Source organism: Brachyistius frenatus, unplaced genomic scaffold (assembly GCF_029030835.1).
Source record: "Brachyistius frenatus isolate BFR_SWC_R1_liver_20210118 unplaced genomic scaffold, ASM2903083v1 Contig_129, whole genome shotgun sequence".
Lineage (NCBI taxonomy): Eukaryota > Metazoa > Chordata > Actinopteri > Embiotocidae > Brachyistius > Brachyistius frenatus.
This window is the reverse complement of record NW_027210728.1, coordinates 965,086-992,695: the sequence shown is the minus strand read 5'-3', so window position 1 is coordinate 992,695 and position 27,610 is coordinate 965,086. Positions and strand designations below refer to the sequence as shown.

The 27,610-nt window shown below is 41.8% G+C and overlaps 1 protein-coding gene across 6 annotated transcripts; it reads right to left on the bottom strand.

The window, feature by feature from the left end:
- Nucleotides 1–201: 201 nt before the first annotated feature.
- vps9d1 (VPS9 domain containing 1) lies at nt 202–27,555 on the bottom strand. 6 transcript variants are annotated; one of them, XM_069714304.1, is made up of 17 exons: nt 27,363–27,555; nt 26,445–26,517; nt 24,716–24,916; nt 24,397–24,571; nt 23,835–23,946; nt 20,713–20,775; nt 20,090–20,142; nt 19,185–19,272; nt 18,690–18,772; nt 18,059–18,207; nt 17,238–17,597; nt 16,972–17,101; nt 14,426–14,631; nt 13,035–13,119; nt 10,120–10,224; nt 7,072–7,188; nt 202–220 (listed from the first exon to the last, which is right to left on the bottom strand). In XM_069714304.1, exons 1-16 carry the CDS (start codon nt 27,453–27,455, stop codon nt 7,077–7,079), a joined length of 2,088 nt encoding a protein of 695 aa, XP_069570405.1. In that variant the 5' UTR covers nt 27,456–27,555; the 3' UTR covers nt 202–220; nt 7,072–7,076. The 6 variants fall into 6 exon arrangements, with proteins under 6 accessions (XP_069570405.1, XP_069570403.1, XP_069570402.1 ...); XM_069714302.1 differs by lacking the exon at nt 202–220 and adding an exon at nt 5,214–6,624; XM_069714301.1 differs by lacking the exon at nt 202–220 and adding an exon at nt 5,214–6,121.
- Nucleotides 27,556–27,610: the final 55 nt, after the last annotated feature.

Here is a 27,610-nt window from a genome sequence, read left to right as displayed (position 1 = left end):
CGGCGTCGAAGCATTTTAGTTGCTGAAAAACCAACAAACCACACGTTGGCACTTCGGGGCGACACCACAGGACGGAAGTTTAATTTAAGAGAGGCAGGGCGGCTACGGAGGTCTCGTGTGTGTGTGTGTGTGTGTGTGTGTGTGTGTGTGTGTGTGTGTGTGTGGTCCCTCGTGGTAGATCATCTTTCCCTTGTGTGGAGCGTCGGTCGGAGTCGTAGGTCTGGTGGAAAACAAGAGAAGTCGTCGTCAGCCCATAAACGCTGTATCTATTTAACAACAGCTGCCTAGATGCTTGCTGCTTTGGAAATGATTGATAAGGGCTTTGCACACTCCAGAGGCTCGCGTCATGTCGGCGGCCAGCTTCGAGGTCAGGCAAACGGAGTCACGCTACCTCCGCCGGGGTGTGTCCCTCCACGCCGACGGCACACGCACAGGCGGCGCTCGTAAAACAACGATGTGCGCCGGCATGTCACACGGAGTTACTCAATTATTAACTAATTGGTTCAAAATGTGGGTTCATGTAAAGTGGTCTAAGGACACAGTGGGACAGCCGGGTGAGAGACATTTCACCACGGCGGCCGTGTTTGGTGGAGCGCTCGGTCCTCTCGCCGAGACGCGCATTTGTATCCGGACAGAAGAGTTGAAAAAAAAAAACCCAAAAAAAAAACGAGGTTAAAGTCCATTAAATACTTTAAAAAAAAAAAAAAACTATTTTCAGATTAGATTTTTTTTTTTTTTTAATGATCTGCTCAACGGACAGAAAATCATGGAATTGGACCACGAGTCACATTAAACAGTAAGAACTGTTTCAGTCCATAATCATGTCATCTTCATGAGTAAGGCGGAAGCTGTCAACGAGGAGTCTTTTGGCGTCCATGTTGCCTTGCGAAGGTGCAAACAAACTCAATATAACGTGCTGGTTAAATGAGCTTCTAGCCTTTATCTATCTCTTCAAGCCTTTATCTTTATGCTGAGCTGAGCTCGTCATCTTCTGGCTCGAGCTTCGTATTTAAGAGCGAGACGTGAGGAGGGTATCGATGTTATGCTCGAGGGGAAAAGTGAATAAAAAAAAAAAAAAGTCAAACCAGCGTTCTACCTGCTGGCATGAAAGTACAACAAGTTTAGAATAATTATAATTTGGTTTTGTTTAAGCTGCCTGTGATTACATAAAAGTGAAGCTGCAAGTGTTGTGCTGCACGCGGGCTGCTCGAACCTGACGATGACCCCACTGACATGAGCGCAGGAGGAGGAGGAGGAGGAGGTCGACCCGGCAAATGAACCGGAAAAAGGGACAAACACCCACAGTGAGACGGAGAAAGAGGGACATTCAGAGGAAGAGCGAGCGGCGGATGGAGGACATGCTGGGCGCTGCGCGGGCTGCCGGTGGACTTCTGACGGATTCGGAGTGGCATGTTGTTTTTTCTTCCGAGTTCACAGGCCTCTGCTGCTTTTCAGCCATGTGCCCATCACGGCCTCCTGCCCCCTCCAGGCATATCACCCCTCACACAGACGCCCCGGCAACTGACAGCCACAAAAAAAAAAAAATCTAAGAAAAACTTGTCACATCAGCTCCCGTTAGCACCGGGAGACTGTTTCTCCAGGTTTTGTTTTTCCTCTTCTCTCGGTAAAGAAGCGACATTTTATACGATTTTATCCTTGAAGTGTCGCTATAAAAATCATTTATTGCCATAGCGCTTTTTCAAAATGCTATTTTTGACGTGTCACAGCCGTTATTCGCTGCTGAAGGGATCCATATTACGGAAAGAACCAGTCAACTAAGAGAAACAACAGTCCATTACTTGAGGATGTCAATTTCAGTCAGTCCAGAAATTGAAGCTAAATAAAAAAAAAAAAAATTTAAAAACCCATCAAACTCAGTGATGAAACTGTTTCTCATGAGGACCACCACATGAAAGGAAGAACAAGAGTTCCCTCTGCTGCAGAGAAGTTTATCAGTAAGCAGCTTCAAAAATCAGCAACACCAGCATCTCATTAGAGCCCACATCTCCGTTTCACAGTAAAAACAGCCGACAGATCTCAACATGACCTGTTGGCAGAAGACTGTGCGAATCAGACCTTCATGGTCGAACTGTTGCAAAGAAAAAAAAAAAAAACCCAACTGAACGGGACCAGGAAATAGAAGAAGAGAAGTGTTTGGACCGTGAAACGCAAGGAATGAACACAAGACTCGCGGAAGTCCGGACGTTGGTCTGATTAGTCTATTTGTGAGATTTCAGCCGTCGTACTTTTGTAAGACACAATGAAGGCAGTCCGATTCACCAGATGAAGATCTTTGGTGTAAACCTGCAATTGGTCGACCATTTCACGCAACCGTTTTCAAAATCTCCATTGCAGCAGAAAGCAACAACATCCTCCGAGCAGCGACCTAAACAGTGAAATTGTTTTGATGAAGACATGGATCACGCCCGTTCAGTTCATTTTTGCTCTTTTGCAGCAAATCAGCCATTTCAATGGCCACGTGTAAATATTCCACCAAAACAAGTTTCTCCACACCACCATCATCGTTGCACCCTGAGACGAAGATGTTTGTGATCGGTTTGAAGAATGACGAAAACGTCGTTGCAGCGTTGTTGTGGAGTAGCGGGAAGCTACAGTCTTCTCGAAAAGTATTTAAAAGTTTAAATCGCTCGATCATCATCGGCGCGAAACCACAAGGACTCCAGCACTGTCACACAAAGAGGCAACTAAAAAGCAGGAGAGTTGGCTGGAGTGGTATCTGAAAAGATCGGGTCAACAGGCCTGGAGGAAACCGGAAGTAGAAACTTGTCCCAACAGAAACGATGAACTGGGAATCCTCCTTTAGAACAAAAAAAAAGCACAAAAAGACACGGAAAACAAAGACGAGAGGTAGAAACGATGAACTGACACGGAAGAGGTGGAAAACACACAAACTAAACAAACTTGGGAGGGGAGGACAATGAGGGACAGATGAAGCTAATCATAATATAAATAAATCATACCATAGACTGTATATAAAAGTAGACGTAGCTTCCAGGTCTGAAAAAAACGAGGCCAATGGGGGAAGTAAAGTACCTTTAACTGCAATACCACCGAGGGCCGCTAGGGGTCGTGTCCAAAAAGTCTCTCAGAGTCAACAGAGGCAATTCGTAACCAGCTGTGTAATCCGATGAGAATCCACGTTCATCCGTGTTGGGTTTAGTAAATGTAATGTAATGTTTAGTAAAGAGAGCCAGAGAACGCTGAACGAAAGCACACAGGAAATGATTTAAACATCTCTCTCTTCTCTTTATTGCCTGGTCTCGTCGACACACATTCGCCCTTCTCAAGCACTCAGTCCGACAGTTTAATAATGAAATGACACCTTCAGTTTTCAAAAACAACGCAAAATGTACAACAAATAATTTACATGAACATAGTGGTTTAATCCACTTTGCATAATATCACAGCATCCTGACTTTGTTTTTTGTTTTTTGTATTGTTATTCATTACAGACATTTATTACATTGACATCAATCTGTTTTTGGTATTAATGTCACAAAATGAAGGTAGTGGTAACAAATCAAAAAAAGCTCTTAAGATCTTTTGACATCTTTTGGACCTAACAAATTTAAAAATGTATGTTAAATACTAACTTCGAGCAAACAAACCAACCAAATAAAAATGATAAGAAATAAAACTGCGGTTTTTCAGTGTAAGTGGAGGCGAGTCTGCTTCAAGTTTGTGTTGAAAACACGTTCAGATCTCCGTGGTTAAAGATATTTGAATCCAGGAACTACTGGTTTTCACTAATTCGCCTTGAAAACCTGCTCGACATTAAGCTGGTAATCACTTCATCTTCACCCTGCTGCAAGTCTCAGATGTCGCAGTTTAATTCCACCGCAAGAATGCACCACAGGGGGCACAATTTAAATTCAGTTTGAGGTTTCAGCAGAACATCTGCAGCCGTAACACAACACGGGGAACGACAAAGCAAGATACCACGATTTATAAGTCGATGGTGGTTAAATTCTGTGCAAACCAACGGCTGACGGGAAGACCAACAGAGCGAAACAAAATAAGTCAATAAGTAAACATTATTTGCAGGTACTTGGCTTAAAAAGAAAGAAAAAAAACAAAAACAGGACTCTTTAAGGTAAACGCTCGCTTCAGTGTCTGTGTATTTAAAACTAAACCGCTTCAACAGAAAAGCATAAAAACAACCCGATCCCTTTAATACCATACATCTTATATAGTTAACATTTTGCTTTGCAGGTAACTAGACGTCAAGAGATGAGTCGACTTTGATGCTCGGCATTAAAAAAAAAAAAGAAGATAAATCCTAATGGCGGTAAAATCGAAAAACCGTATGCACGCAGATACGAGAGCAAAAACGAGTTCTTTAACTGTTGCATAGCAAAAACAACTATCAAAAAGTTCACGTGCGCCTGCAGTCCATAGTGGCTTGACTTGAAAACTCGTGTTACAAAAACTAAAAGAAAAAGATTAAAGAAAGGGGGAACGAAGGAACTACCAAAGTGCAGCGGTCCTCCTACCTGCAGTGTTGCTCAACCCGACCTGCTGTTCCAGACAGTCAGACGCTGCACAGACTTTGCAGCTCTCAGCAGGCGCCGCTCCGGTTTCCGACGGCGACGATCAATCAGCAAGTCTGTCTGCAAGCAGATCTACTGTCTGAACCCGACACCATCGTCCGGTGGAGCTTGTCGAACGCCTCGACACCCAGAGTGCATAATATTAATCATTTCAATTCATAGTTTATGGATGAACGTCACCAACGGTCTCAAACACGCGCGCACACACGCACGAACGCAAACTGATTTATAAATGTGCTTTGTTTTACAAGTTAAAAAATAAGAAGTTAAATGAGGCATTCCAGAAGATTTCCCGAAAACGACGAACTGCTCCGATCGCACGGTAAAGTAGACAAATATCAGAACACAAAGTTAGCTCGTTCACAACTTCAGTTTTTCACGGCTCCCTCAGATGCGACTTGAAATATTGTTTGACGGACGCGTTCCCTCATTAGTAAACGAGCACATGTTGCAGGTTTTTCCTCTGTGAAGACATATTCAGAAAAGGTTAGTGTTTTAAATTTGGGATAGAGAGCTTACAGTATGGATTTTTTTTTTTTTTTTGAGTCCCTTCCCAGTAGTAAAGCGAACTGGCTGCTCCTCCTGTAACCGAAACCCCCGTCCGGATCCACATTTGTATTTTCAAGTTCTTTCTCCTGAGAAATTTAAAAACAATCTGATGGAAACACCCAACATGTAGGGCTGTCACCATTAAAAGACGCAGGATTAGCTGTTTCTAATGAATCCGTGGACGAACAGACGATTATCGGCGGATTACTGTGACACCGAAATAAACCTAAAAATGTGACAATTCTGCAGTTGTTGTTTTTTTTGTTTTCTTCGAAGCACGGTCATCGACGTTTTCTTGATTTCTGTGTCCGTCATAATCCTGCGTCTTAAAATCCCGTCTGGAACGACGAACTGCCAGGAGCCGCTCGAGCCTAAGCGTTCATAAACTCAATAGCCTCCCTTCTAAAGGTTCCTTACGAGCTGGTTAACAACTCTCGTATCGCTTTTGTCGTTCCAAACCTCGACGTTCGTGGGCAGAGCGACGACTCGGCCGTCACAGACATGGAGGAGAAACAACAACAACAAAAAAACATCAACCAGTCTCTGCAGGGAGGTTTTCACGGTGTTGCTCAGCTGATCAATCACTGCGTGAAGAGGAAGCGAATCATCAGTCGGTTCATCAGTTTCCAGGAGGTTACAGAAATGTTTTGACCCGTCTTGCCCATCGTCTGGACGGAGGATAAAACCGGTTTAAAACGGCTCCAGTCTCGACCCAAAGTCCAGCGCTCGTAAACGCAGCGACGCTTCACACGTCACCTACGGCGAAGCCCAGTTTGGTCCCACGCAGGGTCTGATCTGGTTAGAAATGATTCATAGGCACTGGTTTAGTCCCTCTGTTGGAAAAAGAGTTCAAGGAAGTCCTTCTGTTAAATCTAAAGCATATCTGCGTGGGCAAGTTAACATGCGTCACCACAACATGCAGGCAGCTGCAGGTTCGGCCGTTGCTTCTCTGCAGCGCAGCAGAGAACGCGAGAAGAGCTGTCGGGAGGATGCGCAGCAGCCTACGACACAGAAGACAGTATTTCATTTGGAGTACATTTAAAATAAAAAGGTGAGGCTGCGTTTGATCTTTCGTTAAAGCTTCAGGCAGCAATGGTCTGTATTTTTCTTCATCCGTCAGCTCTGTTCAAACATGAAATAAAATGAATCAAAATCTGAATTAAGGCTCGTTTTTCCACGCTTAGATGCCAGCGAGGACTTTTAAAAGTTCTGTCTTGAAGTCAAGTACATCTATGTCGGACATGACTGCTGTCAAAACCGCAGCGGGGAAGGCGTACAAAGTCATACATGTACCAAGAGTTCAATTTTTGTCCGTCGTGGAATCATTGTGTCACTGGGAGTTTTGGGGAACGCGGGTTGAGGACGTCACATTTCATAACGCGCAGTGTCGTCGCGGCCCCCGTCCCCTCCGAGCTGCAGTGTGCTAACATCACCTTGGGCGCCGGGCACACTCGTCCCTCAGTCTACTTCACTCCATCAGTCCCTCCATCTCTGCTCATGAGTGCTGGCAAAGGGGAAAAAAAAAAAAAAAAAAAAGAACGGCGTGCGCTCCACAGCTAATGATCAGGTCTACCAGTCACCCACGGGTCAAACCGTTCTGCAAAGATCAGTCGAAATTACACTGTACAAAATGTTTGGTAAAGTTCAAAGGTTTGTTTGGTGATACTAAAAGACGCCACTGTTTAAAATCTGTACTGTAGAGACGACTGAACGGAAACGTTTTGAGGTATGTTTGGTAAAAACGTAGCGGACCGTGACCCAAAACTGAGGTGCAGATCAAACCACCAATATTTTTTTAAATCAAAGATTTTATCAGTGACATCCTCATTCTACTATTTTCATCTTCATGAAAAGCTCATTATAAGCTTTCAGCTGACTTTGCGAGAAAGGTGAATAAATTTTAAGAAAAAGTTCTTGTTCATCAGGTCGTTCAGTGCAGACATTTATTTACCTTTTTCACATGAGCTTCTCTGCAGGCAGTTGAGCTCCTCCCGGGTGCAGCGACTCAATGTAGGCCAAAGCACTCTGCATGGAGGTCAGACAGTAGCCTTCCTCTCCTATCAAATAGCTGAAAGACAGAAGTGGGCATTAGTTCATGAAAGTGATCAACACCCCATTTATTTCAACTGTTTGAGGTCAAAGAAAACCGAAAGAGGTCAAGGAAGGACACAAACACAACGAGGCATGACTGCCCACAAGAATGCCAAACATCCCAGCACGGGACAAAATCCAATTTATTCATTTCACTTTAATCGACGCATCGGCATTTTCCCACGGCGAGTGTCCGCTCCACCTTCGCCCGCTCTGGAGACGTTCTCCGCGTATTAGACGGGTGGGCGGCGTGAGGGAAGGGAAGTGATGGACGGAGGGGCTGATAGGCGAGAAGAGCAACGGACCAGCGAGGAGAACTTTTCCCAGAGATGGCAGACGAGAGGCCGAGCAGCGCTGGAGAATGAGTCAATCCTGGCTGACCTCGGACTAACTGGAGCAAGACACGAGAGCGACCGCAGGCAGGACGCTGGTGTGGGGGTGTGTGTGTGTGTGTGTGTGGGTGTGTGTGTGTGGGTGGGGGTGTGTGTGGGGGTGTGTGGGAAGACCAAGAGAGGAAAGAAGATAAGACGCCTATCACTCCACTGTGATCTGTACATTGTGAATTAAATATAGCTGATGTAGTTAGTTTGGCACAATACCTCAATGTTCATCGAGCGTGTGTATATTAAAAAAAAAAAAAAAAAAAAAAGCATCTCAACAAACCCGAACAAGCAACCGGCTATCACCACATTTGATTTAATTTACAAAAAAAAAAAAAAAAAAAAAAAAAAACGTTGACAAACCTGAAGTAACCCTTTCAAAAATTAAAAAAAAAAAAAAAAAAAAAAATTAAAACATAAACAAAAAAGTGAAAATATGTTGTAATTTTCATCAAAGACCAAATGTCAAAGACAATTGGATTATGCCATTATAACTTGAAATGGGTATTTCTGCAAAAATACTATTTAACATTCACTGGAACTATTATATGAAGAAAGGTCATTTGTTACTTTACTGGTCGTTTTTTTTTTTTTTTTTTAATCTGTTCAAGCGGGAGCAGATCTGCCGCCATTTATTTGTGGAAATCTGAAAGCGCCTGAAGCGAGAGGCTCATTCAAACAGCCAGAGTTAATCATTTACAGTAGACAGTGTTTCCCCTGCTATTGTTTTGCCCCCCCCCCCTCCCCTCCCCCTGAAAGAAACTAAATATTATGTTGTCTACTTGGTTAGTTTCTGAGTACTGGTTTCTTTTCAGCTCCGTGTGAGTCTCCACTACATTGTGCTGTAACAACAACAACAACAGCGGTGTTAGAAGCTCTGCCGCTAAACTGCATCTACTACAAATGTCCCTCCTGACAACGTCTTGTTGACCAAAGCAGAAATGACATCAAGAAGAATAAAAGCTAAGATTATGTTGGTTCAAGTGTTTTTTTTTTTTTTATTTAGACACAATAAAAGTACCAAATAAGTTTAGGGTAAAATGAAATGTACCTCACATCTCACCATGTTTAGTTACTTTTTTTTAATTGCAATAACATTTTGTCCCATCTGACCTTCTAAAAAGAAGCTTCATACCTCATCTGATTCATATAAATTTATACTCTGGACTATGAAATCTCAATGAATGACTGACAGCTGATGCCTCAGTCCTCTCGCAGCCTGGACGGCCCATGTTGGCTCCATTTCTTCCTTCACTTGAACACTTCCAACCCACCGAACTACATAAACATAAAGTGGGACTTTAGTTGCATTTTTATGGAGAGGAAAAACCAAATCCCAAATATCCCGACATTCCTTGGCCATGGCCAACCAGCTGGCTTTTACAACCACACTGTTTTTATGGCCACGAGTAGACCTTTCGGGTGTGGTCTGAACTGACACGCTACCATAATAAGTATGATGAACGGCAACTCGAGATCACCAGCCCTCCACGACTGTCCTCCTTCACTGCTGTATTCGTTTTTTGGCAATATAATTTCAGCCTTACTATTGGGCCCCGATCAACGTCAGAAAAGAGTAAGAAGGTACTAAGGCCCGACTAATGACTCGGACTCAGCCTGCAAATATCTAAACTTGGAGTATTGGTTTTTTTTTTGGTCTTTATTTACATATGTAACATTGGCATGTTACATACCTTATGAAATTGTTGTGGTGAAAGCAAACAATCGTCTGTTTTACACATCCAACAGACGTAGCGTGACATTGGCTTTCATTCGAGTCGTGTTTGTGGCCACCTGTTTGATTTGAGTCCGATATTCCGTCTCCTTTTAGCTCCGTTTGGATCTCCACCAACTCCTGAAAGAACATCTGGCTCTTCAGTATCTCTGGCTTTGTCTGAGTGCCGTTTGGTGCTGGGATGTTAATGTACAGCGGTTTTATCTGATCTTTTTATTCCACGGCAAACAGCTCCCAGTTGCGAATGTTGAAAATAAGGTTGAAGGAATGAAGAGTTCAACGGTCGTAAACCAAAACAAATGAGCTGAAAGCTGCTAAAACTACAATTACATTATTTTGGCACGGGGGAGGGATGATGAGAAGTACATTACTTTATGATAAATTTGTATTAATTTGCTCCACAAGGGATGTAACGGGGGAATATGTATTTGTTTGTCTGCAGTGAGGCATCGTCAACATTGACAATGAGAGAAAAAAAGGCACTTTGAGCAGTTCTAATGGTGAAACTACTCTGCTGGCTTCAATTTAACATCATTATGAATATACTGCACTATGAAAAAGTTTTATTTGATCTATTTGATAGTTAAGAGTAGAAAGCTCAGAGTCTTTTCTTATGGATTGTGCCTAAACTTTTGCCAAAAGAATTACGGCCAATTAAGAACTTTTGAATTTTACATAAAAATAAAATAATTTTGCTTTTTTTTTTTGTGTGCTGAAAATGTACCAAACCATAACTCATAAAACCAAGTTACATACCAGGACCATGAATCTTAAGTACTGTTACACAACTCACCCTTCATGAATAAACTCCTCCAAAGCAGCACATTCAGACACCAGCTGAGGACACTGACACCGCAGAGCCACGAAGGACAGGATGGGCAACAGGTCATCGGCACCACTGTCGACGAAAGACGGATTAAAACAGGACAACAACAGTAAATAAACAGAGCAGGAGGGTGTGTGGTGGGGGGTGGGGGGAGGAGGAGGAGGGGGGATAGAGTGACATACACAAGAGTATTTTGGTTTGTGCTCCCGGGGGGACTGAATGGAAACTAAATCAAATGTAGCTCTTAATGTTCAGGGATGGAAATGATAAAGCTTCTTTTTTTTTTCTCTCTCTCTCTCCCCGAGATTTGTTGGGAGGACAAATTGCAGCCGGGGAGACGATGACAGCCTGATAGCATTTTCCCTGTGTGCAGACAGTGACCGTTTGTTTATCAGGAATCGCACGCAGGGGCTAACTGCTTGCGTGAGAAGGTAGGTCTCGCTGGCCCTCGGCTGACCCAGCCGCATGCAACTGGATACTCTCCTCCTGCGAAGGTCCTGGAAGGTGTGGACGGGCTCACGTAACCGCCGAGAGAGCCGGACCTCACACACTCGCACAATTGCAACCTCGTACCATCGTCTTCACGACCGTAAACACGCACATCGATCCCTCACGCGAAAACTGGCGTCTCTGCATTCCAAGGATACAATGCAGCCCGGCCACGAGCAGAAATACTGATTTCAGTCAGAGGATTAGGCTTCATTGTGGGTTTTGCGCTGCTCTGCGCTTTAGAGAGCTGATTAAACCAAACACACCAGAAACGGGCAGAAGGGAACATTTCTTAACTAACAAGATACAGAGGAAAAACTGGTGACCAAGTGAGCAGCACAATAGAAGAGTGACAATAAAGGGAGGTAGACAAAAAAGCACTCGAGACAACAAATGAGCTCCCGGGTGGTCACGGACAAAGAGCTGACGTAAATGGGAACGCTTTTCAAAGACTAAAAGAGAGGGCAACACGTTCAATAAAGTGCGTCTGTGTGATTGTACGTTAGAAACGAAAAGGGTACACGCAACTCCTCTGTCAGCACGACGTCTTGATTAGCCGCAAATCCACTTCCAAATTCTTATCCGAGTCCGAGGCCTTGATCAAAAACACTTTCTCTGAGTCACAGCGGCACACAGAAATGCAACCTGTATTTACGTGGCCTAAGAAAAGCCAGAAGTGAGCTGCAAACAGGACAGAAAAACATGTCAGCGCTGGCAGATTGGAGGCAGTACGTGATCCAAATTCACCCTCTTCAATGAGCTTGGAATCAAATTTAGAGGCAAAACTTTAACTCACTTCGGATCTCTGAATTATAGCTGCCGGTGCCCACTGGCTAGAGTCTGACGTTGTAAAAACAAAATGGATCTGTGATGAGCTGGAAGTGCCAGAGTTTGCCCGTCAAAAGCAGTTAAAGACCTGAGGTTAAAGAGATTTTTCTTTCTGCCAAGCTGCTCACTTTCACCAAAAGACGATGAGCTGTCAGAGATGATCGGCCTCTAAAATATGTAATTTCCCACTCCCCCGGTTTGCCCGTGTTTGGCGTACGTTTCCAGGTAACAAAACCAACTCCCCTCGGCGTGATTCAGTTTTCTTTTGTCAGAGTGACATTTTGTTACCAAGAAGTTGTATGTACCGAGAGTCCAAACAAAATAATCCCTCAACGTCACAACTTTTCTGGATTAAAAAGCTCTGAGAAGTGCTGTGCACGGTCATCTCTTCTACTCCGCCGTCTCTGATCACTTCACACAGACTCCAACACAAGCAGACAGATATGGAGCGGCAGACATAGCCTCAGCCTTTCTCCAAAAACATTAGTGGATCCACCGAAAGAGAAAAAGGGACGAGGACAAGAGTGTATGAAAAAAAAAAAGACAAGATATCAGATAACTCCTTGGATTTCATTTACATGCTTTTTTCTTTTTTTTTTCCTGACGCTGCTCGTTTCTGGGCTCTATTAAAAACTTTTTACAAGCATCAATGGTAGGAACAAATAAAACCCTTTAAAAGCTGGTGACATATCCCATGGGTTTGATGTCGACTGTTTTAAGCCCTATTAAAAAGTGTCAAACGTTAACTTAAGCCTGGTTCTCCAAACAACCCAGTAAATGCTCCTCTTCTAGGACCACGTTCCCCGCCCACTTTGGAGAAGACATGCTGGCCATCTGTTTGTATACTAGTGTGTTCAACTAGAGGCCTCCGCTTGTACAATATTATTCCCAAAATATACTCAGTCCACTAATGTATGGCAGAGTGTTAAACTAGGCGGTGATGTTCCTGATTATAGGCGCATCGCTGCGTTCTCGCGTGAATGTGTTACAGGGGATAACAGGCAGCCACAGTGAGAAAAAAACAGATTTAAAAACTCTGCATTTCAGTCAAACTCTATCAACACACAACAATTTAAAGTCTATAGAGCACTGCATGTTCTAGATTACGGCTGCTACAACCCACTGAGCCTTTGTCCGACTGGCTGGGAATCATCAGAGATTCCACAAACCTCCATCTCTTTTCTTCTGATCTCCAAAGCTCCTCGCTGGACCTTGGGTTTGTTCCAAACTCAGACAGGATGACCCACTTTTGGGCCTGGCCAAGAACAGGCACTCTATAGGGGGGCAATAGACGCCAGGACAGCGCCCACTGTGCCAGACCTAAATGAGCACTGATGAGACCTGACAGAGCAGCTACCAAGGCAGAGAGCCCTGAAAGGATGTTTCGGTCCTTCTACTGGACTTTGGGGCAGTCTTTCCGTCCTTACCATGAGCATGGAGTGAATGAGGAAAGGACTTTTATTTTGAAGGTTAATGAGAAGTACGTTAAAGGAACAACGCCTGCCCCACACACAGACTTGCGCTGCGTTTTCTCTCACTTGAGATTTCCAGTAAAATGTACTCACATGGCAGCTGTTTTGGGAGAAGAGTCCGACTCGTGAAGACACCTGTAATTCTCAGCGCAGGCACAGATCAGGCGTAACGTCCTGACTGTAACAAAACATACAGAAAGCAATTCATAAAACTCTTGGACTTGGACCAAATTTACAATTACTGTATACGGAGATACAGAGCACTGCTGGTTTTTAAGCGATTTTGCTCCATTATTCGGCTTCATTCAAAAGTAGAGGAAAGCGTTTCAGGTAAATTGTCAAATTAAATATCAGATTTAGAGGCTGTCGTGGATTATTTTAACCAATATTTGTAAATACGAGCCACCAAAAAGAAATAAGCACCACCTTCAGAAAGACAAATAATCACAGACCTTGCAGGTGTAGCTTTCAAAAGGCTGCAGGTTAGCTGGAAGAACAAACTCTTCTGCTCTAAATGAGACCGTCCAGCCTCACAGACACTAAAGCTTAACATGCTTTCTAATAAAAGAAAATGTAACTGTTTATTTCTGAAGCTTAAAGCATCCCGACTAACATCCCCAATCTGCTAACTTCCAAATGAGCCTGATCGACGCTTCAGATCTTCTGGCACGGTCGTACTAATGGTTCCTAATTCCTGACTTGTCAACTAAAGGTGACTCAGTCTTTGCTGTCCGAACTCGGGGAAACTCAGACGGGCAAACTCAGTATCCTCCTTTAAACCTCTTCTCAAAATACACTTATCAAAAATGCTTTTTCCTAACTTTTGTTGATGTCCTAAATTCCAGGTCATTTGTTATCATTGCACATTTTACTGTAAAGAGCTTTGTAACATTGGTTTTGAAAAGTGCAATATAAATAAAGAAAGAAAGAGATGAGTTCAGGGACTCCTTGTCCCACATTTCTGAGATTACTACAAGAAGTTCACCGCCGCTGCACCGTTCAGGTTTGAGTTTTTTCACCTTTTGCTACATTTGCAGCAGGAGTGATTATGCTGATAATGCAGATAAGAAAAAAAAAAATGATGATCTGGTGAAAGAATCCCAATTTTAATTATAACATTTTTGTGTAGCAAATTGTGGGCTGTCCTGAAACCTGAGACACTTATAAACAAACTTGAAATAAGTGATTTGTGTGTAATGAATATAAAACTTTTTAATACTTTCTTAGGCGGAGGAGGCAAAATTGAATTATTTTTTTTATTACTTTTTAAGACTTGCAAATACTTAGAATAATTTAAAAAAAAAATAATAAAAAAAAACCCTCTTAAGAGGCCAAGATGAGAGTCAGCACTGAGCCTGTGGTCAGGAGCCTCTGCCAGAAGAGGGTGGACCGCCTCTTTCAAGGTTAATTAAAGCGCACTAAGAGAAGCTATCTGTTGTGAAATTCCTCCTTTTTGTGAATAAAAACAATACAAACTGACTCACCAATACATTCCAGCTTCCTCTGTGGACAGCAGTCTTGAATGAGAAGGTGAAGCTCCTGAACTGCCGACTCATAGGGGTAGGAACCTTCCAGTGAACCAGGCTCTGGGGGAAACAGTTTAAAGGGCACGCCGACATCTCCAGGTGAAACATCCCGGTACAGCGTCATAACCGCTTCAAAGGACTGCTCCCTTTCTCGGTGCACCTTCCTGAAAAAGAAAGACAAAAGTCAACAGACTGAAAACCCATGAACATTAGTTAATTATTAATTTGACAAATTTCATGGGAGCAGATGACTCAACAGTGATTTAAAAACCATGAGTCATTCCCACCTCAATAACTGGGTGTGTTTGTGGGTGGAAAGCCTCAGAGGGTAAACTAGCAAAATCCCTTTCCTTATTCACAGACTCATTGTGGCTTAACTAGCAACCCCTACTGGTTAGGTGTTTTTTTAAAACAACTTTTCCAGTCTTTTGTTGCCCTTGTCCCCACTTTTTGGAGACGTTTGATAGGCCTCAAATTCAAAATAAGCATACATTCTTCATAAAACAATATAACTTCTCAGTTTCAACTTTTTCTACATTGTCTTTGGTCTATTTTCATTTAAATATGGGTTTATGTGATTTGCAAAATCCTTGCATTCTGTTTTTATTTCCATTTTACACAGCGTCCCAACTTTTTCAGAAATGGGGTTGCAACATAGATGCTGTATGAACAATAGCAACAGCATGTGCAGCTGCAGCAACAGGTCCACGGAGACTTGTGGGAACAAAAGCCAGAGAGTGTCACGTAAGCAGATATTCAATGACTAATGACTACAAACCAGAATGCAAACGGTGTCACAGGGTATTAGTAACGAAATGAAGAAACAACTCAAACCTGTGAAAGCGGCTCAAAGACAAACGGAGAGTTTCAGGTGTGAATCTAATGTTTACATCCTGAAATGTTACTGTAGTTGTTGGACATGTGATGTTAAAGAATGCTAACGTTTGCTTGTTTAGGGTAATGCAGCGATAGCTCGGGGGGGGGGGGGGGGGGTGCTCATACGGTCAGCAGCTCCGGTCATTATTGTTCAATCTGTAAAAAATATAACATTGTGCCTTCATGTTCAAATACATTTGATCAGTTTATTACCAAATCCGATTTCATGACTCGTGGAATTTCAACGGTAGAGGCACCGGATACCAAATTTCTGGTTGTTGGATTTTCCAAACTATACAACCAGCTGAATAATTTATATTGACAACCACAAAACTCGTATCAGCGAGCACACAGTCACCAAATGAGGCTCAACTGTAGAAAGGGGACATTAACATGACTCCAGATGGTTGTTTGCAGCACAGATACACAGTGGTGGGTTTTTTTTCTTCTGAAAATCAAAACACCAAGAAAAGGAATTGTTTACTTGCCACTGTAAAACATTTATGGATAAACAAAGCTGATGTAATGAATCACATATGAGACTAAACAGAGTACTGACATGGCACTGAAGCCCGAGCTCACGTAATTAATTTATACAACGAGCGTAAACAGTAACCGTATACATCCACAGTTTGGACAAAGTTTGACTTTGCAGACCAAGAACTTGTTTCTCCCATTTCTTGATGACTCAATGATTAAATTTCACTGCCGTTGTTAAAAGTTTCCTTCGAAATTGTTAGCCGTTAATAACAATAATGCTGCGTATGCGTGACAAGTTTGGAAACCGCTGTGTTAGGCTGTACCGGGGGTCACGCACAAAGAAGCAGACAACAATGGCATGGCAGTGACATGAACCACAGCACATCATCAAATCTCAAACCTGCAGTGAACGTGCTGAAATCTGATTAAAACATCTTCAATTCAATGCGAAGAATACCAGCAGAAAAATCTGCAAACACAGTTCTATACTATCTTACCTATATTTCTTAAAAACACAAATCTGCCCTGAAGAACTTATTTTCATTAAAAAAGAAACACTTTTTTCCACTTTAAGTCTTTCTGGAGGTCAGAGTGTGTCAACATCACTACGAAAGGAAAAGAAAAGAAAGTTTGTTTGATGGTACTGAAGTAAACTTGTCAGTTTCTGTCATTTGTCCGTGATGTGACTTCACCAGCCACCCAACACGTCAAATTTCTCCTTCATTTATGTCCAAACTCTGTCAAACCCAAGAGGTAACAAATACAGAAAATAAATAAGACTCGTACTATTAACTGCAACGCAACTGATCATTTTACAGACTTTGATTTGAGGGTAACGAGAATTACCTGAAGTACAAGCTGGGAAGAGGCTGGCATAGAAAGAGCAGCACTGCCACATGCTGGTCAATCAGAAACCTCAACCCACAGGAAACAATTCATGTCAAACTCTAATACCCATTTGCTTTAAGTGCAGTATAATTACAGACTTAAAATGTACCTCGACCTTCGAGCCTCATTCAAGTCCACCAACAACACAGCAGTTGTGGTTTGACTTGAATAAAAAAAAACAACAAAACAAAACAACAAAAAAACTTACAGTATTGTTTGCACCATATGTTTTAGAGCACAAGAATTTAAAGGTGCAATACCTGAAAAGAGCCACCAGGGCGCTCCACAGGGGCGTGAAGAAGGCTTCCTCTATGCTGGCGAGACACAGGTCCTTCCAGCTGGCTGTGTTCAGACACTCAAAGGACAGCAAACACAGTGACAGAAGCTGATCTGAAATATATATGAAAAAAAAAAAAAAAAGCCACATCATTTCTAATCCAACAACTTTTCGATTGAATGTGAATGTTACACCAAGACGAAGCTGTTGCTGTTAATAATCGCCACATCCATATGTCACTGTGCTCACCAATTGCAATATGAATGTCCTTCACGATAGCTTTCAGGTGTTCCTTAACCGCTCTCATCTCCAGCTCCTCGACGTGGCCCCCGCCCTGCTCCGACTGAGCCGAGGGATCGCAGGCCAGCTCCGAATCCAAGCCGGTGCCGTCGGTGCTGCCGTGTGGCAGTGCCCAGTCCAGCCGGGTCAGGAACTGCTCCAGGTCTTCAAACGAGTTCTCCCGGTCTATCGACACCTGCGCGCGAGGCTCCTCCGCGTCCTCGTCGTCGTAGAGTTCGTGAGACGGCGAGGGGGAAAGCGAGGGGTTGGTGCCGAGACTCTGGCCGACGACGTTACTGCCTGCAATCTTGATTGGCTTGCTCTGAGTCTCTGTGTTGCGACATAAACATTTGTAGTAAAACATAATGTTTTCATCACATAAATGTTTTTTTTTTTTAAAAGACATTACTATACATGGCTATAGCTTGGCTGCATCGCCATTACTTAATGTATTGATTTGTTTCTCATATACACGTCCAAAGAGTCATAATTTCCTCCATTTAGTCCAAATAAATGCACATCAGGTGGTTAGAACCTCGATATGCAATGAACATTAATGGATAACACAAACCAAAAATAACACTTCTGTTGGATATGCAGTTTATTTTCTGACATGTAAATGCATTATACATTATCTTTTCATCTACTGGCTGGCTTTCACAAACTCCATTTGATTTCTCTAATTCAATTAAGGATGAAACCAGCCGCAACAAAACAAAAACCGGAGCTGAGGAAATGAGTATAAATGTGATCCTAATGTTTTCTGAAACGTACCCGGCTCTGGTTCTTACCTGGACGAAGCAGGTTGTGAATGCTGCGTGAAGGCCTCAGAGGCAGAGGGGGACTCTGGGGGAGGCCTTTACTAACGATGGGGTAGAGCCTGTTGTAGATTCTGTACTGGTGTTTCCTCAGCAGCTTCACCACTGGGTGGTCAGACCGGCTGAGGACACAGTGCAAATGTTAGTCGAAAACCTCAATGTCCTGTTACAAATAGTGTGGTCTCCCCCCCCCTCCTTTGTCCAACCTTAAGCTAGGTTGTGACCTTTGTGGGGGGGCTGGGGAAGGATTTTACGGCCCAGAGAATATCTCAATAGATTTCAGTTAAACAAATCCTGTTCGCTCCCTAACCTGGGATTATCCCTGATCTAGACTTTTAAACTCCGATTGATTGAAATTTGATTTTTTTTTTTTTATTAACTCAACATTCCTACTGAGTTTTAGCATCACTTAATGAAACTTAAAAACATCTTGCGCACTCAGAGAGCACCAAAACAACAACAACAAAAAGGAGGAGGGCAAAGGGTCTGCCCCTCCCCTAGATTTTGGGGTTTATTTGTAGTTAAACATTTGCAGTTTGCGGTTGTTTGTTTCTCTACTCTAAAGGCACGAATATGATCTTAAACACGAGTTAAAATATTTTACCTGAGCAGGTAGGAGATTAAATCTGACACTAATGTGACATCAGGATTCTCCTTCAAGTTGGCTTTCCACTGTTTGGGCCAACCCTAAAGAGACAAACAAAACAGTCACAACTACATCTCCAATCACACATAACAATTGCAAGTACTTGGCTTCTGATCATAATGTGTAGATGGAAGAGCATCAGTCACGATACACAACACTTTTAGAAATGGAAAACTAACTCCATGGTAAAGCAGCCATGAACCAGACAATGTTTCTGTTGTGGTTTACCGGTAGTTTGCCAGGACTACCAACGCTGCAGTGCGGTAGGTCCTCTCTTTGTACCCTGAGTATTAACCGTGTAGCTGTTTTCAACATTTCAGAAAGTATGTGTATTGGCAGCATTATCATATAATTATGTGCTGCCATAAAAGCTGCTGATTAAAGTTTGGGGAGCTGCATAAGGCATGTGGCGGCGCATCATTATTATGTTATGTTTTTATGGCGTAAACTCACATGGTCTTGCTCATATTCCAAGACATTGGTGTAGAGGACACGCTGCTCTTGTTCTTCTGCAGTCATTTCCCCAGATGCTGCAAATCTCCTGGAATGACAAACACGTAATGATGTTGTTTATGCATCGGCATACTTGCAGGCAAACCGTATTTACCGATCTTGGCCCTTTACCAATCAACCTTTTGAGTGCAACTCCAAAAAGTCGCTGATCTTTTTGTTTTCCCCCCTCATTGCACAGCATTAAGCTTGTGGGTTTGTGGTTTATATTGGGGCAGAGAGACAATTTATTAATTAATATCGGCCAAATTACAATTGCTTCTCTATGCTTTCTACTGAGATGAAAGAGGAGATGTACATCTCAACCTATGTAACTTTATACAAAAATGGGAATCAGAATTTGACAATACCCTCTGTGATTTTAGTGGAAGAGTAAACGTGACCCTGAACCTAATGGCTCGAAATAATTTACACCCTTTCCAAGAATTTCACGAGAGCTTTACTTTGAGAGCTGCAGGCAACGACACAAACAGATGACACCACAGACAGTGTTTCAAATCCACAGGAAAGCACAGATATAATTTCCAAGCTTGAGGAGATGCTGGAAGAAGCTAACTTGAGGCAGGTAAAACAAACTATGCTAAATTTAACGGGAAAAATTATAATGTTTTATAAAAAAATTCAAAGACTACTAATTCAAAATGTCTACAAATATCAAAGTCAGAACTTCAATTGTTGTGGTAGCAACAAAATAAGTGTTGGGTCTTCTGAGTATCATGTTTGTAAAGAGGCATGCATAAAACTAATAAACAACTCATGATAAGTTGGTAAAAAAAAAAAAAGAAAACGATAGAAACAAAGAATAAAGTTTTAACATGATTCGTTATGTTTATGGAGAACCACAGTACCTGTTGGCTTCTTCTTGTAGCCTTAGTCTTCTCTCCTCCATCTTCCGCTGGAGCTAATGTTAACATTCAGGAAACCTCCAAACATCACAACCTCACATGGACCAGCATTAAGTAGTGATGTCTTCACTGTGGAGACTCAGGAGCCCTAATGAGGTACATCAACACCCAATGAGCTAAAAGACGATTTTCCATGTTCTAATGAGCCTCTTTCTTCTCCTGGCCTGTTTCTCAGCGACGAACCACCTATTTTATGATGATTTGAACATTGTAAGTTGTAACACTAAGATTGTGATCTTTGCTGAAAGAATGTGCAAGTGGCTCGTCATTTAATTTGCGAAATACCTAAAACGCCAGAGTAGACAACAGTTTACAGTATTTGTTTCCTGTGACACAGCAGTCGGGCCCATTACTGCACAAAGCTCACTACTCACTTTCCAGGGATTGGAAAAGCAGGACAAATTGAATCAATTACAGAGAATCAAGTCACATAAGAAACGGGAATAAAGCATCAGACGCAGCCTTAGTGAAAAACTCTGTAATACTGAAGCTACCCTTCACCAGTCAAGCAACAAAAATGGAGTCTTCCAACAACACAAAAGACAAGCTGAGAAAGGAAAGGATACAGCATCTTCCCTGGCTTTGGCTATGATGAGGTTCTCCATCATCTGCCGTTGGAGAGAAAGCGTCTGCATTGGGAAGGAGAGGAAATTACTTTAAATATGTGCATTGATGCAATTAAATATGATCAAAAACAATATGAACCTTGAGGGTGTGCATTGTTTCTGTAGCCCCCAAAAAAAGACCGAAATAATGGGAAAAAAAAAAAGAAAAAGAAGAAGTCACAATGTTGTAGACTATCTAAAATCTCATCAAAACATGCATCAGGCTTATGAAAAAACACTCACACACCGAAAGTCTGGATTACAGGGTTTTAACCTTTACAACAAACACCTAAAGACGACAAGAAGTACTTTGCATCACAAAGGACACTTTCAAACCTCCAGATGACATTAAGTGATAAAGAAACCAACACAAACAATTAGATCGGTTCCCTCCTTGCTGACTGTGGCACCCAAAATCTCTCTTATATAGGCTACCCTGTGCGTGTATATTGAAAACCATTATCTTGTGTGAAATCTCACAGTAAATGTTGGATAACAGTGAATCAATCTTGGATAACAATGAATCATTGTTGGAGTAGTGCTTTCTGTACGTGCTAATTTACACAATTGTCATTATGGCAAAACATGAAACACCTAAAGCCAAAATTTTGAAAACCCCATTGGTTTAATGGCTTTTATAATAAAATTAAGATTGTAAATCCCTGAAGTGCATGCATTTAAATTATGCAAATGAATGGCTGAAATATGCAAAACTGTACAAGTTAGTAGACTCTGAATATAACTCTTAATGAAGGGCAATTTATATTATTTTATAGTGCTTCATTTTATTCAACGTGTTTTTTTTTATGTCTTAATTAAAATGTCAATATCTTAAAAAAATTATCATATTTTAAAAGAAAAAAATGTTTTCTTTACTCAAACACATATCGCGATTTTAATATCATGATTTCAATGCCTCGTTCGTGATTATTTTTTTTTTTTTTGTCCCATAAAGCATTTAGAAAAACCAAAAAAAACGTAGGTGGCGTTAATTGGCTCATAAAGTTAGCTGACGTGACTTTACCTTGACAAACGCTTTTAGTTTTCTCCAGTAAACTCGAAGCTCCGAAGTGGGTTCGTGGTGAAACATTTCGGTATCTGAATAACAAGTTGACATTACTTTAAAAAAAAAAAAAAAAAAAAAAAAAAAGTCCCGAGATAAAACAATGTTTATCGAGGGGAAACGGAGGTAGCATTCAACCGTGGTAATTAGGAAGAAAAAAAAAAAAAAAAAAAGTTACCTTAATGAAAGTTAAATCTCACTCACCTCCTTTAATCCTTTTTTCAAAGAATCGTTAACGACAACATATAAAAAAAAAAAAAGTTCTTTACGCGCAGGTACTCACTGCTGATCACCAACAAGACGCGTCAGACTAATGGTTAACGGACCGGAAGAACCACAGAATGTCAAAATAAAAGCACGAGAAGTAGCGTGCATTTTTTTTTACTTTTTAATGCTTAATAAATTATGCAAACATCACAGATCCATTGTTAAAGGATTAAATTGAAGAAAACGTTTGCAACTTTTAATGATTAAGCATAACTTACTTTTTAATCACCATGAAAATAGAGGAGATCGAATACACAATAACAATTCATATTGGATTTTGTTTTTTTGTGGGGGTTTTTTCCCGGTGAAACTACTAAAATATTAACCATGAAACTCTTTCGATTTTACAGTTCCTGGTTTCCCGCAGTTCATGTGAACTGAATTTCAGGTTGTTGAGTGAAAAAGTAAAAACTTGATCAGAAATGTTGGAATAAGAAAAAGGTGAGCGAGTTTGGGATTACTATTTGATGTAACTTGTCTGATCTTGCTGTGTTAGGACGCTGCAACAAGAGACCGTGGTTGAACACTAGTTTAAACAATCGATTTACTGTCCAGAACAGAGTCCATCCATGGAGGCATGACGCAGACTTTCAAAATGATCTTTTTAGACACTGTATTTAGAAAAAAAAAAAAAACGTAATTTTAAAAATTGCTGTATATTTTCCTTTTATTTGGACTTAAAGCTTCACAATATACTCGAACGTCAAGAAAGCTAGCCTGTACTCTATTTGTCTCTCAGTAATGATTATTGCATTCATTGTGAACAGTGAACTCTTATATTATTGACACGTCGTGTGGCTTTGTTGAACCGCACATTTACCCTCTTATCTTAAAATCCGACACTTAAAAACCGTGAACTGAGAGCGATGAACACGTCAGGATGGACTTTAATAACGCCGATGACGTCTGATATAGATTCATTGTTACACACATTACACGCACTAACGCCGTTGTTGTCAACCTTGTTCAAAGTCTGACATAATTGCAGTGACATCGCTTGAATGATTGATCAACTGCAAAACCTCCGACACCTGCAGCTGTGTGTGTGTGTGTGTGTGTGTGTGTGTGTGTGTGTGTGTGTGTGTGTGTGTGTGTGTGTGTGTGTGTGTGTGTGTGTGTGTGTGGCTGTGATGCTAAGTGGTGAGTTTACCAAATAATAATCATGTTTATTGTAGGTTATGCATGACACAGAAACCAGTTCAAGTATCATATTGGTGAATACATTAAATAACACTTTGCAGCAATGTTACATTAACTTCTCTGGTCGAAAGAGTTATAATAAGAGGCGTTTCTAATATTTTATCACTCCCATTAAAATGAATGAGGAACACCCTGTATAGTATAGCTCAGTGGAGTTCAACAGCAACACAAACCACAGTCTCCAAAATGACTGTCAAAATTAAGCAAACGTCTCTCTGTATTAACGTCAGTGTTTGTTTTGCTCTTATGGCTAATTAGTGTATTTGTGTATCAGGTGGGTAAAGTAACAGGAAGAGGTCCTGTCTGAGGCAAAAACATGAAGAAACCTCCAAACAACCAGCATTTTGCACCACCATACATGAATGTAATGAACCCACCCAGTTTGTTCACTGCTCAACTGTAAAGCTGATGATATGGTCAGTAATCTTGTAGGCGGCTTTAATCTTGAGTAACCCGATAAGAGACTGAAAACGGAGCCAGGACTCCCGTCTCTCCTCCTCCTCCTCCTCCTCCTCCTCCTCTCACTATCTCACAACAAACGCTCCGAACTCACCAAAGACGTCTTCTGATAGGCCTGACCGGGGCTGAGCCTCGCCAGACGAGCTTCGTAATTGGCTCTCAGCTTCTGGTTCATACGTGATGCTTCTTCAATGGGCGTCAGCTGCCTGCACGCACGGACAAAATGCAAACAAACAAAGCATCACATAAGTGTTGTCTCAAAGGCACAAAGACCAGTCTCTCTGGGAAGCTGATCATTGTTAGCGGACATCTGTTGTCAGTGGTGATGGCTGATTATCACATATAGCGCAAGCAAGCACCGACAACACTCGCAGAAGATAAAGCCGATATTTCTAACTTATTATTCTTCGTCGTGAAAATGATCCTCAGGCACAAAGAGACTGAACAGAGAGACTTCGGCGGGAGCATTTAGTGACGTAAACATCTTCATTTCAATTTCTAAAATTTAGATCACAGAATTTACTGCGAGACACTGAAGACTGTTTTGGTGTTTAAAGTTTACAACGCGGTGCTCTACTGACGGCTGCGTGGAAATCTCTTATCTCTGCTCTGTTGTTGACTTCGGGTCAGCAATACTGATGGAAACCAGCTCTTACTTTTTGCTCATGTCCTGTAACGCTACTGTTTGCAGTCTGTGGAAGACTTCCGGAGGTAGAAACGGGGATAGTTCCCCGCCGCCCTCTGACAGCACCCTGCGGTGACCGGTCCGTGTCGGGTTGGCGGCTTTAGGCTCAACAGGAGGATCACCTGCAGGGGAGTGTGACAGCAGAGCTGAAACACAAAGACAAAGAGGTGCTGATCATGTGGCTAGACATTGGCTTTGTTTTGATTTGTTAGCGGCAGGCTCCAAGTTAGCACTGATTGACCGGTGTGTTTATAAAAGAGATGCCTCTGATTGGAGGGTAATGTAATCACCAGTGTTTGCAGCCCCGGCGGTGGGGGGGACAGCAGTGTGATGGGGCTCTGTTAGGCCGGGAGAACCAGTGGAAGAAGCGGAGGCGGGGAGGTCAGGCGGGTCAGCGTTCTTTCCTACGAAGGACTTGGCTCGCTCCAGACACTGCTCAGCTAGCCTCAACATGCGCTCCTCCTCCACGGCCACCACCATCTCCTTCTCCTCTGAGGCCGCACAGAAAGACAGCGCGTCAGGGGAAGCGATGCATTTTAAGAGCAGGCGCTCCTGTCTGATTAATTTAATGTCAGTCCACTGTAGAAAGGTCATCACTTGGCATTTTGACATCTGATTTCAATTTCATGAATAACAATAAACTACTGTATTCAAGCTGATTAGTTCAAGTCTGGTTGGGATGATTAACTATGCTGCTATCAAGTGGCTGCTACGTCCTCAAACCTCTGAGGTTTTGTGGGTGGGGGGGGTTATATAGATAGTGAGATACAACCCCCGTTTCCAAAAAAGTTGGGATGCCGTGAAAAATGTAAATAAAAACAGAGTGTGATGAACTGCAAATCACATAAACCCGTATTTAATTACAAATAGACCCAAGACAAGCTATCAAATGTTGAAACTGAGAAATGTTATTGTTTTATGAAAAATATATGCTGATTTTGGAATTTGATGCCAACAAAAAAACCTTTAAAAAAAAGTTGGGACAGGGTCATGTTTACCACTGTGTTGCATCAGCTCCTATTTTAGCAACACTCTCAGACTGAATACAAGCAAATCAATACTATTGAGTCGTTCAAATCAATCTTTGAGTACAGAGTAAAAGTCAACGACTCATTAGTATTGATTGGTTTTAAACAAGGTGACACTAATACAGTAATCTGTCTCGTCTTTAGTGCGAGTCTCTCCTCCAAAACACTTAAGGGGAGTCAACTTAATTAAACCAAAAAGACAGCAAGATACTGTGATTCAGCAATGACCGTAAACACTCGTACATTTGTTTGTAAGTCATCATAAAGTTGCATTTCCTATTGTTTATCACTAGAGGTTGGTGGAGGGCTGATATATCTCTGTGCAGCTTTAATGCCACTCACTGTACATGGTTTGCCTCCAGTGCGACACATTTCCAATTTCATCAAATGGGAATAAACTGATGAGCCGAAACATTAGGACCACCAATGTGCTGTTGACTCTTCATGCGCCGCCGGGACCTGGACTCGGTGCTATTGTATTGTAACAATACATTTTTCTGGTGTATGCCACATTTATGACAGGTTTTTCAGTCAGTGTTCGTCAGTCTGTCTGCTTGACAGTCCCATTTTGTTGAAACTAAAAAGGACTTTTGAGAAAAATATTCTGAAATTTCTGAAAATATTATTTTATTGGATAAAACAGATGACAAAGTTTTCCTTTGGGGAAATGATTTGCAGTTATAATATGTCATATTATAATTATAACATTATATTGTATCATATATAAAACTTTGTTGTGCTATACAAATAAAATCAATATTATTATGAAGTGCCTTGTCATGCAGCAGTGTCTGCCAATCATAACTTAAGTTAAACAATGTGCTAGTTTGAACATATGACCTACTTTTTAACACGCTACTGTTATACCCTATTTGATAACTCCGTACGGTAGATAAAAACAAGTACACATAACAAAGAAGTAGCAGAGAAAATAAGCAGAAGGTAAGATATCATGAACAGTACACTAGACAAGCCACTACTCAGATCTTACTTTGCGGCCCAGCTTCCTCCAAAAGCACATGTGAGATGTAGTTGATGGTCCGGAGGTATTCACAGTAGGCTTCCTGCAGAGAGGCCACAACCAGGTCAGATCCTATTATGATCAAGATAAATAGTAAACAATGCAGCCTACACACAGAGAGTGTTATGAATTGCTGGAGCCTACCCCAGCTGACTTTGGGTGAAGACAGGGGCCAACACAGACACAGATAACCACCCACGCTTACATTTACACATTTTACACCTACAGCCAATTAAGACTCACCCCCTAACCTAACCTTTGCATGTTTTTGGACGGTGGGAGGAAGAAAAAAAAAAAACACGCAAGCACAGAAAAAAAAAAAAAAAAAAAAAAAAAATCCCCACAAAGAGTCCTGAATTTAATTACTTTAATTCAAAACACGTACTGTCAAAACAGAATTTAACAATTCCTACATGCATTTCATCTGAAAAAAAAATAAAATATGAAGGGCACCTGCCCCCCCTCGAGTTAAAGGGCAGTGACGCCTCTGACCATTACTGTTATAAAAAAGGTTGTCGTGTCATATTTAACTTTTTAAACAAACGCAGCCTATTAGTTCATAGTTATATACACTTATAGCCTAAAATACAGTTTATTGTTCATTATTTCGATATATTTGTAGAGTATTTAAACGTTTTTTGTTTTTTTTAGTAACATTAACCACAAAACATATTGTAGTAAAAGGTGTGTCGCATTAAATTAAATGACAATAAAAAATAAAAAAACCATATATAAACAACCAGCAGCAGGTGTGTTGACTGACAGGTGAACGTTATCTATGACAGCCTCCGCCCCCTCCGTCTTGTTTACATCTGCACACGGCGTTTCCTGTCGGGTTAAAAACCGGGCGGTTATCGCAGCAGTCCGGAGGCCGTGCAGCTCACTAACCTTGTGTTTGTCCCCTCCGTCCAGCTGTATGGCCAGTTTGGCCATTTTCATGGCATTTTGAAGGGGCTTCACGCCGCTGTCAGCCGCAGCCATGGTGAGTCCGGAACTACTCTTCTTCTTCTTCTTCTTCTTCTTCTTCGTATCCTCCTTCTTTGTTTTTGTTTTTTTTCTTCTTCTTCTTCTTCTTCTTCGCGGGCCGCCAACTAAAGCACACACCGCCCCCTGCTGCATCAGAGCGTGGGAGGCTG

Bases quoted from the DNA above. Each gene is read 5' to 3' on its own strand.
- vps9d1 (XM_069714304.1), bottom strand. From the start codon at position 27,455: ATGGCTGCGGCTGACAGCGGCGTGAAGCCCCTTCAAAATGCCATGAAA. The intron at 18,773-19,184 runs GTGAGTTTACGC...TTGTCTCTTTAG, and splicing joins TGGAATATGAGCAAGACCAT to GGTTGGCCCAAACAGTGGAA. The intron at 17,102-17,237 runs GTGAGCACAGTG...TATATATTTCAG, and splicing joins GGACATTCATATTGCAATTG to ATCAGCTTCTGTCACTGTGT.